The 16,493-nt window shown below is 38.7% G+C and overlaps 1 protein-coding gene across 4 annotated transcripts in view; it reads left to right on the forward strand.

The window, feature by feature from the left end:
• The window catches only part of ctc1 (CTS telomere maintenance complex component 1), an 82,548-nt gene that overhangs the window by 32,098 nt on the left and 33,957 nt on the right, over positions 1–16,493 (forward strand). For all 4 annotated transcript variants that reach the window (XM_072278094.1, XM_072278093.1, XM_072278096.1 and 1 more), the window contains 3 exons: positions 1,277–1,409; positions 4,099–4,213; positions 10,788–11,448. In XM_072278094.1, coding sequence (XP_072134195.1) covers positions 1,277–1,409; positions 4,099–4,213; positions 10,788–11,448 — 909 coding nt within the window. The remainder of the gene's footprint in view (positions 1–1,276; positions 1,410–4,098; positions 4,214–10,787; positions 11,449–16,493) is intronic.

Raw genomic sequence — 16,493 nt, forward strand, 5'->3', positions numbered from 1 at the left:
CTTATGTTTTTATGGATAACCACCCCCTATACCATATAATTCTATAATTCCTTAATATAAAGGAATGAAATAAAAGTCTTAAGGAGAAAGGAGAACTGTTACATTTTCAATGACTGCTTTATTGTTATTGTTAGTATAACAATTATTTTTATAAACTACAAAAAAACCGTTACAACCAGCCATCAGAGAAATTAATGGCATGAACCTCTCTTCATCCCCAACTTGGCTTGAGGTCCTGCATTGAAACAATTCTGAAATTGTTCTTGCATAGATGTGCAGTTTGAATATGTCAACAGCCCACCTGCTTGTTTCACTAAAGCTGCATAGAGAAATCCACGGCCACTGGATAAACAAGAATTCTGCAATATTTCCCCCCAGCAACATTTTGCAAAACTTTTTACTTCCTGCCATTACACCTGCAGTCCAACCACCTGGCTCAACTACACTAAAATTGGACTAATTTAGTTTCTCTGGGTCACAGGAAGTGCTCTTGTAGTTGATTCATCATAAACAACTTTTAAAATAAGATTCAGTTAATTTGTCTTTGGCGCACATCTTTGTTCTGGGAGTGTACGTCACTACACATTCATTTTATAAAGATAGTATGACTTTATGTTAATTCACTTGAAAATAGGTTGGAATGATTTTGATTTGCGTGCCTTACACTCAGTGGCCTCTTGAACACCTGCTCATTAATGCAAATATGAAATCAGCCAATCATGTGGCAGCAACTCAATGCATAAAAGCTTGCAGACATGGTCAAGAGATTGTTCAGACCAAAGATTAGAATGAGGAAGAAATATGACCTTAGTGACTTTTACTGTGGAAAGGTTGTTGGTGCCAGATGAGGTGATTTGAGTATTTCAGAAACTGCTTGTCTCCTGGGATTTTCATGCAGCACAGTCTCCAGAGTTTACAGAGAAGGGTGCATAAACAAAAAAAAAAAATCCAGTGAGTGACAGTTCTGTGGGTGAAGATGCCTTGTTAATGAGAGGTCAGAGGAAAATTGCCAGACTGGTTCAAGCTAACAGGAAGGCAACAGTATCTCAAATAACCACAGGTTACAACAGTGATGGGCAGAGGAGCATCTCTGAACACACACCATGTTGAATCTTGAAATGGATGGGCTACAGCAACAGAAAACTATGAACATACACTCAGTGACCAATTTATTAGGTACAAGAGATGACTAATAAAGTGACCTCTGAGTGTATAAATTTCAGCTGAGTTGTAGAGTGTGAGGTTTGGTTAACTTGTTGAATTTACTTCTTTCCAGATATTGAACGGTGTGTTCCAGGCTAATTCAGTGACAGGGCATTTGCAGCTTGTGGATAACTCAGGTTCACTGGACTGTGTGGTGCAAAACTCTGCAGTAAACCAGACTGCATTTTGTGACACTTCATACATAGGTAAGCACTTGGTCAGCTTAAAGTGATTGCAGTATCCTGTAGTTCAAATAATTCAAATTTTATTTCAAAGTAACATATAATTTAAAAAATATATTGAACCTAAAAGAATTTCTCTCAGCAATTAATTTGAAATTATGCTTTTCCTGTTATAATCTAATAATTTTGTAACACCTTTGTACATTTACCTTGCAGTGTGGATGTACTTCCTTGTGGCAAAATTTGGATTTGGGAATGGTGGGGTCATCTTGGGGGTAAATTGTCAACCAAATGATACTGCTCTCTCCTGAGATTTCCAGAGTTTATAAGCTGCTGCAGTTTTCTGAATTTGCTATTCTAGGTCTTTACTCTAAGCAGACAAATCTCAAGGTTGTATAATTTATCCATACTATGAAAATATATATACTTCGAATTTTGAACTTTACTCCCGCTGGGAATGTTTGAATACTGGCTTCAGATGGATTGCATTGTGGTTCACCTTGCATTCATGTCCCATGAGTTCGTTCACAGGAGATTCAATATAAATATTAAGCTTGTTTGTCATAATTATATAAATAAAATGTAGAATGGATCTACTTTTGTAGAAGTAAAAATATAAGAAAAACTCGGTTAATCCATTAAACTCGACTTCAGTGCCAAACCAGCAGATTTTCATTAATCCCATTAATATTCCAGCAAACTTTAAATTCACTTTGATCAGATGTTACAGAGCAACATCATATCTTCTGTAGTGAACTGATCAGCTTAAAGGGAACACTGGCAACAAGTCATTAATGAGTTTCAAGGAAGTAAGAGAAGAAGAGTCGCTGGAAGGGTGTGTTGGTGGGTGGGCAGGGCCCCAGCATGTTGGTGGGTGAGTGGAAGCCAGGGTCCCAAGTGTTGGCGGGAGTACAGGAATCAACGTCTGGTGAACTAGATGCCAACTCAATTGGATTTGGAGTTATACAGCATGTAGAAAGGCCTATTGACTGACTGTGACCATGCTGACCACCAAATACCCATCTATATTAATCCTGCTTACCAGCATGTGATCTGTAATCTTTTATGCCTTGGTGATTTGTGCTCAGACAGATACCAAAATGTTGAGAGAGTACCTGTTTCCACCATCCACTGGGGTAATATTTTCTATATTGCAGCCATCCTTTGGGTGAAAAAATTCTTCCTCAGCTATCCTCTAACCATCTTACTCCTTATTGAAATCCGTGCCTTCTGGTTACAAACACTTCTGCAGTGGGGAAAGTTTCCTACTTTTTTTACCATATCTATCCCTGTATAATTTATCAGAAACGCCCCTCTGCCTCCTCTGCTGCAAGGAAAACAAACGTACCCTACCCAGTTTCTCCTTGTAATGGAAACGTCCCATCCCAGGTAACATCCCGGTACATCTTCTCAACACCTTCAGTGCAGTCACATTCTTCCTTTGGTGTGGTGACCAGAGCTGCACGCAATATTCCAGCTTGGCCTAACCAGCGATACATGTTCCATGTCCATCATATCATGTTCCTGTATCTTGTGGCCCAGCTAATGAAGAAAAGCATCCCACAAGTCACCATCACTTTTCTTTCTATGCTACAACCTTTGGGGATATATGGACTTCTACACCGAAGTTGTTGTGCCCCTCAATCCCACTTTGGTGCTGTTCATGGTACAAGTCCCATCCATATTTGTCATTCCTAAAAGCATTGCCTTGCACATCAGAATTAAACTCCCATCTGTCGTTTCTCTGACCCAGTTACCAGATGATAATTATCATTACAAAGCCTCAGACTGCCCCCCTCATTATCTACAACACCATACTTTTTTGTGTCATCTGCAGATTTGCCCATTGTACCTCCTACATGCACATTCAAGTGGTTAGTGTGTATAAGAAATAGTACAAGCCCATCTTTGGTTGCTTTGATGGACCACTGATCACAGACTTGCATTCACAAAAACAATCCTCTGCCATCATCTTTTGTCTCCGATTACCAAGCCCCAACTTTGGATCCATTTTGCCAACTTCCCTTGGAGCCCCGACCACAACCTTTCGGACCAGCCTTCCATGTGGAACCTCATCAAAGGTTGTGCTGATTTTCGATTAAACAGATGGCAGATGTTTGGAGTTTTACTGTTGAATGACCTGAGAGGTAACTGCACAATAACGTTATGAAGAAATATATGTGAAGTAGGTATTTAAGAATCTACACTGTAACAAGTACATCAATGTCGAAGGGGTGGCGCAATGGTGTAGTGTTTAGCACAGCGCTTTACACTGCCGGCTGTAACGTTGGTGTTCAGTTCATGCCACTGTCTGTAAGGAGTTTGCACGTTCTCCCTGTGACTGTGTGTGTTTCCTTTGCCTGCTCTGGTTTCCTCTCACTTTCCAAAGATGTATGGGTTAGGGTCAGTGAGTTGTGTTGACACTGAAAATGTGGTAACACTTGTGGGCTGCCCAGCACAATCCTTGCTGATTTGATGCAGACGATGCATTTCACTGTATGTCTGGATATACAGTACATGTGACAAATAAAGCTGACTTCTAATGTTAATAAAAAGGACAATGATAACACACTGCTCTCCAACCACTATACCTTTTTAAAAATTTGAAACATTAGTTGGATTTCGTGTGCTTTCACTATTTTCTGTAATTGGTTACTAATTTTAAATATTTTGTCTCTAATATGTCTGGGATTTATATTTGTCTCTCTTGCAGGCTGTCTGGTGCAACTGCAGAAGTATCAGGTGGTTTTGGAACGATTTATGAACAGTGATTTCCCATCCTCCAAACACCTTCATGATCAAAGATTTGTAAAGGAAAAACACACCAGGTCAGTGTGCGGTAAATTTCATTAATGAAATTCAGAATATTAAGGTAAGTCTTGCAAGCTCTTAATCCTATTGTGACATGGTGTTGCATTCCCTGTGATCTTGTTAGAATCGTACTCTACCAAACTCATTGCAAATGGATTGACAGTGAGCTTAACAAGTCAAGAACCCTATGACCTTGAAGCTTAAAATTTAGGAAAGGTTACTGATTGCACAAATTATTATTAAATCATACACTTGGTGTGAATATTGCCAAGAGGAAAGGAAAATTTCCCAGTTAGATGACTTGTACAGATTTACTAATTTCCCTTTAGATGACTCTATGACTCTATGTATGGTTGTCATCGTAATCATCATCAAGTGCCATGTCACATGACAAGGGTGATGGTCTATGGCCATGATTGTTCTTGGCAAATTCTACTGAAGTGGTTTACAATTGCCTTCTTCTGGGCAGCAACTTTACAAGACGATTGACTCCAGTCATTATCAGCACCCTTCAGAGATTATCTACCTGGCTTCAAAGGTCACATAACCAGGACTTGTGATATGCGTCAACTGCTCATACGACCCTCCATCACCTGCTCCCACGGCTTCACGTGATACTGACTGAGGGCAAGTAGGTGCTATGTCTTGCCCAAGGGCGACCTGCAGACTAGTAGAGAGTAGGAATGCCTGCACCTCCTTTGGTAGAGATATATCTCAACCATTCTGCCCATGTGGTTGTAAAAACAAATTAAAGTTAGCTTGCACACCTTAAAATGAATGAGAGTTTAAGCTTGCTCTTTTCCCATAAAATTCTAATTCCTGAATATTTCCTAGCATGATTTTGCATTCATTATGCTGATGTTTAATAATTCCTCTGTCAAACTGAGTTGAGTTTTGAGATTGTCTTAGAATTTGATTTTTAAAAAAATTGGAAGATTCCATGAAGTTGTATCAATGAACATCTGAAGAGCTGCATCATGGTCATCTTGAGTAAGACCATGGCATCTATTTTGTAATATTGCGATGTATAAGGAGATTGCGATGTGTATGGAGTTGGCTGAAAAGATTAATCAATGTTCAAAATTATAATTATGGTGACATACGAGGGCAAATCTAAACTGAATTGATGTCCCATCAGCATGTGGAATTTCTAAGCATTCTCCTTTCACGTGTTTAAAATATCTTTAATGTTCAAAATTTGATTTGGTTTTCCTGGACAAAGCAAAAGTAAGTTTCTGACTTGTCTACTCCTGATCATTGCTCAGCCGTCCAGATGAGAAAGTAACAACAGGAGCAGGACTCAGTCAATTGACCCTACCTGTACCATTCAATAAGATTCCATAGAAGTTTACTGTGCGGAAGGTGGCTTCAGTTCATCTTGTATGTGCAGCTCTTTAGAGTGAACAGAATCTCCCTCTTTCCTTGCCCTTGCACCTTCCTTGGATGGTGGGGTAGAGATACGTCTCTGTCAAAGGAAGTCTAAGGTGCTTCTTCCCTCTACCAGCTTGCAGGTCACCCTTGGGGAAGGTATAGCACATGTTTAGCCCCCCCCCCCATCAGGATCACATGATGCAGTGGGAGTAGGTGGTGGTTGATCGTATGAGCAGCTGGTACACATCACAAGTCCTGGTTATGCGACCACTGTCACCAGGCAGACAATGGCTGGGATCACCCGTCTTGTAAAGACACAGCCCAGAAGAAGGCAATGGCAAACCACTTCTGTAGAAAAATTTGCCAAGAACCATTATGGTCATGGAAAGACCATGATCGCTAACGTCATACGACATGGCACTTAATGAACAAACACCTTTCTCAAATATTTATACACCTCAAGCACACATGCTTAAAAGAAATCTCTTCCCACTCATTGATTATTGATGATAAACGATATAGTTTTTCCTGAGGAAAAACGTCTATGCCACTTCAAAGATTATTGCTTATTCACACCTTGGCTATTTCTGTTTTGGAAACAGTCCCAGGATCTTGTATCTCCATTTGTTTCCCATCCCTGACCTCAACTGGATGCATCTACAACAGGGGCTCCCAACTTGGGGTCCACAGACTCCTTGCTTAATGGTATTCGTCCATGGCATAAAGAGGGTTTGGGAACCCCTGATCTACAACATGGATACTTTACGTGTATTATGTTTAGATTTGAGGAAGATGTCATTTATTATACACAATGTTCATGTTCTCAATATCATTGAGAACATCAGTGAGTGAAATAATAATGAACTCATCAGTGAGTGAAATAATAATGAACTCATGATAAAGTTGCAGGGCCATCGACCTACATTCTTGTTGGCAAAAATAAAAAGGAAGATGACTACTATTTGTTCAAAGAATGTGAGAGTTATTGACTGACCAGCATTTATTGCCCATTCTTACTGAGTGCTTTGTCTGGGCATTTTGGGAATAGTTAATTAAAGCACATTTTAATTAGACCAGATTTGATTAAGATGGCAAATATCATTTCCTGGAGAATATTAGTAAACCTGATGTTATTTTAGGCAATTTGTTTGTTCCATCTGATGCTAATTTTTACTTGATTTATTATCTAATGACTTGAATTTAAATTTCTCAGCTGCCATGCTAGAATGACCTTGTGCCTCCAAATCAATAGTCTAGGCCTTTGGCTACCAGAAATAACGTAAAGTATAGTTGCACAATGGTTATTGAGAATCCAAATTATTCAGCTGCTAGAAAACAGTGCAAACACAAAATTTACATTGATATCTTTGATCTTGGAGTTACAGCCTCAGCATTCCGGGTTTAACACACCACAAAATGCCAGAGGAATTCAACAGCTCAGGCAGCATCCATGGAGAGGAATAAAGATTCGATAGGTCAGGTTGAAACCGTTCATCAGCACTTGGCCCGAAATATTGATTGTTCATGGTTCTCCATAGATCAGGGGTTTCCAACCTTTTTTATGTTATGGACCAATACCATTACGCAAAGGGTCCATGAATCCCAGGTTGGGAACCCCTGCCATAGATGCTGCTGACTTGTTGAATTCCTGCAGTATTTTGTGTGTGTTGCTCTGGTCTTCCAGAATCTACTGAGGTTCGAGGTTTGGTCCTACTCTGTGAAGTTTGCAGGTTCTCTTTATATCCCCCAGATATTCTACTTTCCTCCATTTTCCAAGGACGTGCTGGTTGGTAGGTTCAATTACTTCTGTAAACTGCCCCTCATTTATGTTGTTAGAAAGGGGAATTGGGACAGATGGGTGAAGGATGGACATGATGGGGGTACAGGAGGGGAAAATGGAATTGGTGTAAATCGTTGCTTGATAACTGGTATGGGTGTGGAGACCAGAAGAGCCTCTTCCTGTCATGTTAGACGGAGTTATTATGTAACACCGTTAATAACATGGTCTTAGCATCAAATTGTTTTAGTAGTGGCTACAGGCCCTGTGGCAGATAGTTCTCTATTTGCATAGAAAAGGTATCAGATCATCTTACAAATTAATGGAAAGGCAATGAAGCTGAAGAAAATGAATCATTCATCACAGTACAGAGGATGAGAGGTGACGATAGAGGTGTACAAGATGAGAGGCATGGAGAAATTGGGGAGCCAGAGACCTTTTTTCCCCCGGGGTGGAAATGCTAATGTAAGTGGGTTTAATTTTAAAATGATTGGAGGAAAGTATAGAGGGAATGCCAGAGGGAAGTTATTTACACAGCAAGTGGTGTGTGTATGGAATGTGCTGCCAAGGGTGGTGGTAGGGGCATTTAAGAAGCATGGATGATAGAAAAATGGAGGGTTATGTAGGAGGGAAGGGTTAGATTGATCTTAGAGTAGGTCAGCACAACACATCTTGCGCCAAGGAGCCTGTACAGTTCTGTAATGTTTGAAGTACCCAGTTTTTATAGAGTACGCTATTTCTGTAGCCATATTTGGATGTTGCTGTCCACTTTCACATTATAGATAGGACATGGCGATGGAAGGATGGTGGTGATACCTGTGAGGGTGTATGAGGCGGTCATTACCAGCCACTTCTTAGGAGTTAAATAAAACTGATAATGCGGATAAAACTGAATGCTGTGGAATTGTCAGCAAATTGACCTCCTTGACCTGTGAGGTGGAAGGTTTGTTGAGTTCATTTAAAGAAGTAGACCAGAATACGTTTCCTTGGGATACAAGCTTTGGTCAGGACATCCCCTCTTTACAATTGACCTGAGTGAGTACCAAGAAGGTTGGCTCGTAATATGTTTGCTGTCTTGTGTGTCGAATTACCTCTTCTGAGCACTATGGTTGAGTGATGATTTTCACTTGCTATAGGGCAGAGTGGTGGGGATGATGGGTAGAATTTCTGACAAAATGATAGCCGTGCAGGTCTCTTGGGTTGTATGAGGATTTCCTTTGCATAGTTCCCTGTTCCTCGGTTTTTGCAATTATTTGAATTGAGGACTCCATTTTATTTATTATGCTGCAACACTTGCCTCTCTCTGGATGTAGACTTTTATGCCTCTGCTTTCTTTTTCGACAATGTCACTTTCTATTTCATACGATTTCAGCTGTGGATGCCCTGCCTACTTCATCTCGCCTGACCCATCACAACAACCAGTTCAGCCAGGTTCTGTTGCTCTTTGTTGGAGGCTGCACTCAACATGATAGGCCCATTTCTCCCAACCTCATAGACCTTCAATTAGTGAAGTCTACTTGTTGTTGGCACGTGAGAACTTTTCTGCCATTTTCTTTGCTGGGTGGAAAAATAAACTCTAGATTTAAATGAATGTGTAAGCTTTGTTAAAGTTTAATAATGCAAGTCATAAACGTAAGTGTAAACATGAGGAATTCTGCAGATGCTGGAAATTCAAGCAACACACATCAAAGTTGCTGGTGAACACAGCAGGCCAGGCAGCAACTTTGATAAACATAAGTGAATTTGTTTGCATTTATTTAAAGAATATTTGCTTTATACACCACCACTGTCTCAAAGCAAATTGCAGCTGATTTAATGCTCAACACAAAGTCAAGTTGAAGTTGATGTATTCTATATTCTGTGTCCAATAGCCCTACATCATTGACCATTCATTTTTGTGAAGAATAACCTTAGAAAGTGCCCAGAAAAAACTGCTGAGAAGTCGTGATGCAGTGTTTCGACCCAAAATGTTAACGGTTCCTTTCACCCAGCAGATGCTGCTCACCCTGCAGAGTTGTTCCAGCAGTTTGTATTTTCTTGCCACCCACTTGTTCCTGTGGCAGCCCTGGACAAGAAGCAAGATATTAAGGCATAAAAAGTAACTACTATTAAGAGAAATGGATCTGGCGCATTTATTTATAAAATTGAATGGCCCCTCTCTAGGTTTTTAAAGCTATCCTTTTTGTAAAGTAAAAAGATTGTAGTAAAGTTGTATGAGATTTATAAATCAACATAGAGGATGGGAGTCGACTTGATACAGGGTGGTAAGAGGCACAGATCGAGTGGGTAGCTAGAGACTTTACCCAGGGCAGAAATGGCTAATATCATGAGGCATAATTTAAGGTGATTTGAGGAATGTATGAGTTGGGGGGGGGGTGGTGGCAGGGGATGTCAGAGGTAGGTTTTTTGACAGATTGGTGGATGTGTGGAATGCCCTGCCAAGGGTGATGCTGGAGACAGATACATTAGGCACAAGGATGATAGAAAAATTGAGGACTATGTAGCAGGGGAGGATTAGATTGATCTTGAAGTAGGTTAAGAGGTTGGCACAACATTGTGGGCCGAAGGACCTGTACAGTATTTTTGTGTTCAATGTTAAATACTTAAGTTTTGTATGTATTCAGAACAGATATGTTCATCTACTCATATGCAGTGATTGTACATAAAGCATAGTACTCAAAATATCTATATGTAATTATGTTTATATTTAATACAGAATTAAATTAATATCGAATCCTAATCAGAATAAGCATTGTGGAACCATTTTCCTCTCATTAAACCTGAACTGGCGAGGCGAAAGCGACCAGGATTTTTTTTGAGGAAAGCTCTGCAGTATTTTTCCATTGGGTTGTCGACGTGGCAGGGCTTGTTGTCTTTAGGGGAATGACGAGAAAGGCATTCAGCTGTTGCAGGCTTTGCATTAAAACTACATGCCGTGAGACTTGATCACCGAGAGATTTTATAATTGAGTGCCATCTTGAATTTAATTTGCAAATGAAAAGCACCTTGTACAAAATTTCTGCGCAGCATAAATAAAAGCTGCAGTGTGAAAAAAAGACGCCCAAACGTCCTTGCTCGCCGAGTTTGCTTTGGAAGGAGGGCATATTTAGTGGCTATTATCTGCAATGCACGTCATTGTGAGCCGTCGGGGGATTTGCTGGAGAAGGCGATTGGTTCGGGCAGGAAGCGTAGAGGGCGGGGTAGCTTACTGCAGCAGATGTTTTTGTGGTTACTGAGCAGTCTCTGGTTTCAGCCACAGGGCTCCGCTTTTGTTGCTGTTGCTTTGCCATTTAAACCCCAAAAACTGCGGGGGCTCATTGCAATGCAAACACTCTCCAAAATGCACACACACACACTTACTGCAATATTTGAGTGCCCCCTTTTCTCTCTCTGCACCAGTTTGTATTTTTTTTTGTTTTAATTAGTATCCTATTTTGAAACAGGGTCTACATCCAGTTTTGTGCGGGCGACGTGCAGGCGCTTGGGAAAGGTCCGAGAGCAGCGGGACCCAGCCCAGCGCAGCCAGCCGCTGGTGCAAGTGCCGACACCAGCAGCAGCCGCTGCCGCTGCAGTGGGGCATGCAAAAACGATGAGGTCAATAGCATCACGTCCAATCAGCAGCAGGAGGGCCCTTCCCTTCCCAAAATGCCTCTGCTGGAGGAAGTTGTGCTGCAAGAAGGCCATGTTGGTGAAAGTAGAAGAACTGTCTGTTCACACCCATTATGGACTGCCAGGCAAGCGGCGAGCGAGGAGCGGCGGCTGCGGGGAGCAGGTACTGGTACCGGTCGCCCGGCGGCATGCAAGGGCAAGAGGAAACACGAGAGCTCCGGCGCGGGCTGCGTTGCACAGTTAATGGTAGTAACTCACAAAGATGCCTTGATGCTTAGGAACTGTCAATATGGCAGAAACGAAGGCTCTGAGCATACTAATGGCTCTGGCGAGGTTTTCAGCAAGAGGACTAAGGCAGGGCTGGGACTGGCTTTCCACGCTTCTGCATTCGTTCTAGGAAGCCCCAGACAGTGGGAAGACGAAGGAAGCATCAAGGGATTGCCAGAACTGGAAGCAGATCTCACTCTTTGTTCTGAATACAACAACCGTACACAAGTAAGTACTATTTTAATTGAACTTTGTCCTTGAAAACTAGTGTCTTGATGCAGCACAATCGGAGCTGCCTAATTATAGCAGCCATGGCTGTTCCTGTGCTGTGTTGTAATCTCTCTCAAATGGAAGTGAATTCGACACAAACTTCTAGTAGATTTGCAAACCTTATTTGGATAAATCTTCTAAATCACAAATAAACGACACCATTAACCCTTTAGGTTCTTTCCCCTAATAAAGCTCATATATTTTTTGGTTTTGCAGAACTGCACAGAGGTGATGCTTCCAAAGACTAATAGTCATCAAGCGACTAATATATTGCAGTGGGTTAATAATAAAATAATGTTTGTTGCTGATGACCTTCAGTATGTTTACAAGGTTATGGTTGAAAACAAGTATTGCCGAGGTTGTGATCGATTAAGTTGTTTACTGAATGCAACTAAATCTGAAGTGATCCATGAGTTATTAAAAGATTTCTTTGTTTGGGTGTTGGCTTTGTTAACTGTTTGTACTGAGGGTGTCACATGATTTAATCGACTCTTTTCATGTATTTTGTAATTTTGCATTTTTAAGATTTTGGTGTGGGGAAATTTTTAATCAGCCATCTTAACTATTCTGTTTAATTTGTAGTTGAGATTACTAATTGTGAAAGTACATATTCCTTAATCATGAAATTTTCAACTTTGCCTGGTAAAGTTCTTTATAAAACTGAAGCTCCTGATCTCAGAAATAAAAAAATCTTTAAAATTGTCCTTAACCAACAGAAACTATGCTGCAAAGTTAAAAAAAAATCAGCTGCATTGATACTGCCACAGTACAAATAGCCTTTTATATTACACCAGCTTAACTCTTTTGAGAAATTGGTTAAGAATTAAGTCTGGCAGATATAAACAAAATCTGTGACAATAAAATGATTGATTGCTAATAACTGTTTATTAAAAAGGTGGTCTTCATGTCTGAGCTTATTTATGGTGTAAGAAAACCAAAAATAAAACTGCTCAAGCATTTATTGATTGTTCTAAGTATTCACTTCAGAATTTCTTAAATTTTTTTGATATACCAATTCAAACAAAAACTAAGCAGTACGTAAACCTTCTTCTAACCTTGATCTTACTACTTGTTTGAAAGTTGTACAGATATATTATGCTCATCATTTTCTGTTTGCAGGATAAACATTCATTTGTCTTGTTATGGTGGCCTGATTAATTTTCTGAGTTTAAAAGTTCCTATATTGCTCTGTTTAAACTCATTATTATCTGTAGAAAGAATGGATCACATGAAGCATCAGAAATGGTCATCTGCATAATTAAGGGTGTAGGTTTTTAAATCAGTATTTTCTTATTTTTATGGTGATATAGTTTTGCCATGAAATTTAGCAAATTTGTGGAAAAAATTCAACTGTCAAAACCATTTCATTTTCAAAATTTTCTGAACTACCCAAATGTAAATCTCTGTTTGGTAGTGCATCCAAGTCTTATGGTAGGGACTGAAATTTTGTAATTATCACTTTTTTGTATTTAGTAATGCTTTGTTAATTTTTTCCAGCTTTTTAAAAACCATTTTGTGAATTTCCCAACATTGCTCAGCAGTCAAAAATGTAGCCAAAAAAAACCCCCAAAAATTGTAGGCAATGTTTTAATGACTTATTTTGTGGTACAGTTTCTGTTAATTCAATTTTATTGTTTGGCAAATGTGAAATCGAGCACTTGATGTTTTTTTTCCTGGTTCAATTTAAGAGCTGTAAGTGCATAAATGAAGCTCATTGTTTTAGCAGTTTTGACCAAATATTTTGTATAATCTTCTTAATGTTTTTGAATGAATTACTTTCATATGGTTCATATGACACTTCCCGCCAATTTATGGGTGCCCGGAAGTAGGTTCAGCTTTGCCTAATCTGTACAGTGAAGACGACTAGCTTTGAGGAAGCGCCATTTTATTACAAAATCTATGCTTCTCCTCATGTACATTGGGGCAGTGGGGAAACCACACAAGCATAGGATTGTCATAATTACTTTTATATTTCTGTTAAACGCTGCTTTTTGCAACAACTGCAGTCTGTCTAATATGTCTTCATTGTTCCTTTGGTGGGCTCTACAGTAAAAGGGTGCAAAATTAACTCTTGCATTCTCGGTAAATCGCAACGAAAAATACACTGCCTGTTATTTTTCATTTTCCATTTTCCATCAGTAAAAAAAAATTCCAATGAAACTAGAATTGCGCATGAGGTTTCCTCTTTTTTTCCAAATGGATAGTTTTGAAAGTTTAAAAAACATTTGACCAGTTTGATTTAACAGTAAAATGGTGCAGGTTTCTTTTTGTTTGCAATATCCATCATATGCCACCCTGAGTTGTAATATATGTGGAAGATGTTGAGATTCAATTCGAGATATTAGAAGGTCAATTAGAATAAAGAATGAACAACTTATGTATCATTGCTTTTGGTATAATCATTCAAGTACCAGTTGATCAGTGATTCTAGGTTTAACTTTTAATTAAATCCAGATGAAAATATTTTGAAGGTAGGATTAAAAAATGTATTTGATGCAACAAATGACTGAAGTTTATTACTTCTGGTTGGCTTCTCTGTCAATCTGAAATTTAGAATGCAAGGTAATTCTGAATGCATTTCCAAATTGAAATGTTTCAAACCATTTTTGTTTCTTAAAAAATGGTGGAGAAATTAAAATCGAAATTGAAATCTGAAAAGAAATCAATAGCTTGTTGGCATAAATTGCTTCATTAATATTGCTATTTTAGGTTTTTTAAAATGTTAAGTCACTTGACGCATTCTCCTTGAAGTTTTTCAAAGAGGAGGAAGATGAGATGTCAGACAGGTGACTGTTTCTGCTGCTTGCATGTGCTCGGTACAATGCAGGGAATAAATAATGTGGCATTTTTTTGTTGAATATTGTCATCAGAAACAATAGAGAAATGTCTTTCAAACAAATCTGGTAGTAACCTCTTAATTTCATGCGCTAAGATTTTTAGAAATGGTTTTAAGAATGAAAATTGACTGTTGGGTTTTGCAAATGGAACTTTCTTCAGCTGTGCCTCAGCTTGTGTAAATTTGGGAAATATGCAACTGACCTTCAGTAGAGAATGATAGAGAAATGCATTAGGTTGTATGACGAAATGAAAGATGTAGGTATCTAAAACATTTGCATTATTTCAATGTTGTCCTTTTATACAAAGAAACTGAGCCATTTGTTTACAGTAAAGTGGGCAAGGATAGCATTTTGGTAAACAAAGTTACAGATAGGTACTTTTTATAATAAGGTTTTCAACAAATTGATAAAACTATTACCAACAAAATGGCTGGCAGTGTATCTCTTGACTGGTTAATACAGTTTATGGTTAATGTACAGTTTACACCTTATGTACCAAGTTTTTTAAAATAAGAATGAATGCGAAGAATATCTTCTAGATGGTTGATTGGTGAATGTGTAGAAGAAAATTTGTTTATTTTGAACAGTATCTTGCAAAAAACCCAAACTCTTCCTGATTGAAATGGTCAATGTTGTCTAATGTTCAGCCATTAAAGCCTATGAAGTAAAAGGTGAAAGCAAAGTCCACAGATACAATCAAATTGTGGCTTTTTCTACACTTGAAGGATGAAATCCATTCTTGTGTATAATTAGTAAATGCAATGCAACCTTAATTTCTCACTAACATATTGGACAGATATTTGAGTTCCCTGTATGGAATTTCTTTATAGGCACTGTGCTATATTCATTAATGTGGTAATTTGTTGTTATGTGGTCCCGAAGTTCACCACACCTCAGGATTTTAGTAGATGATTTTAGTGCTGCATTACAGGTTTATGGATTCTGTATGTAAGACCAATCTGATATTTAGCAAATAAGGCAAGATTGATAATTAAAATAATATCTGATTTTTTGGTACAAAAGATTGATTCATGAATTGCACATCTTCCCTCCAGGTGGTTTCTCTCGAGGGCATGCTTGTAGGATCTTTTGTCACAATTTCTGTTGCTTTGTATGTGACTGGCATTTGTATATCTCTGCTAATATTTTACACAACAATTGGACAAATTGTAGCTGCTGTTTGGCAGCTGGAAGACCATTGGTTTAGAAGGAACCCTTTTTACCCTCATCCGTTTCACAGATAGATACGCACATGCAAATTGGCTTAAATCTAGTGAAAGTGGGCACATTGCATTCCGTTCTTTCATACAATCAGCTTATTGCTGATTTCTGTATTTTTCTGTAAAATGTGCAAAAACTGTAAAATGAGTTTCCTCTATGGATTTGATTTCTTTTGAAACCAGGAGTATAGTTAATAGATGAATTGCAGCTTGGGTTTCATGGAAAGAGATCTTGCATGTAATCCTTGAATGCAGGAATATGGGTGGTAAAAGACAATTAAAGTTTCGTCCTTTTTTGTAGAAACGTTGGATGGCAATTTGAGAAATGCCATTGTATTAAATTTAGTTCTGATTTGTCTGTGGAACTAAAATGTGCTGTTCAGTGTCAGAGGGACCAAATTATAGAAGCCATATGTTTCAGACTTTTTTTGTTGCTTGATTTGAGAATCAGTTGATGATTTTCAAGCAAACTCGGTCAACTTGAGAAATAAAGGATTGCAATGCCATGGGTCTGTTGTTTAAAATTCCCCATTCTAATTTTCGTGATTTTGGATCATACAAAGAGCAAATCAACTGTTTAATTTTGGGATCTAACAATCATTTGATCAGAAAAGCTTTGTTTAATCAGCAACATTAATTTTAGTTCAGACCAATGCACCGAAGTAGTTTGTTGATATATTTGTAAATTTTAATTTTGAAAGCGCTTGAAATGAGCTACATGCACGCTACTTCCTCTTTTGTCTCTACAGCATTGTTCAGTCATTTTGAATATAATTTGGTTATGAAACTGCTGAGATAAATTTTTGCCCTTCAACTGGTATAGATGATCAATTGCATTAAATGGCTGATGTGTTGGTGTTAAATTTCACTCAGAATTTGGCATACCTTGTTTTAGGAATGGTGTAAGCCCTAAAATCACTGTTTTGATAGTATCAGGATAAGGAAG

Source organism: Mobula birostris, chromosome 14 (assembly GCF_030028105.1).
Source record: "Mobula birostris isolate sMobBir1 chromosome 14, sMobBir1.hap1, whole genome shotgun sequence".
NCBI lineage: Eukaryota > Metazoa > Chordata > Chondrichthyes > Myliobatiformes > Myliobatidae > Mobula > Mobula birostris.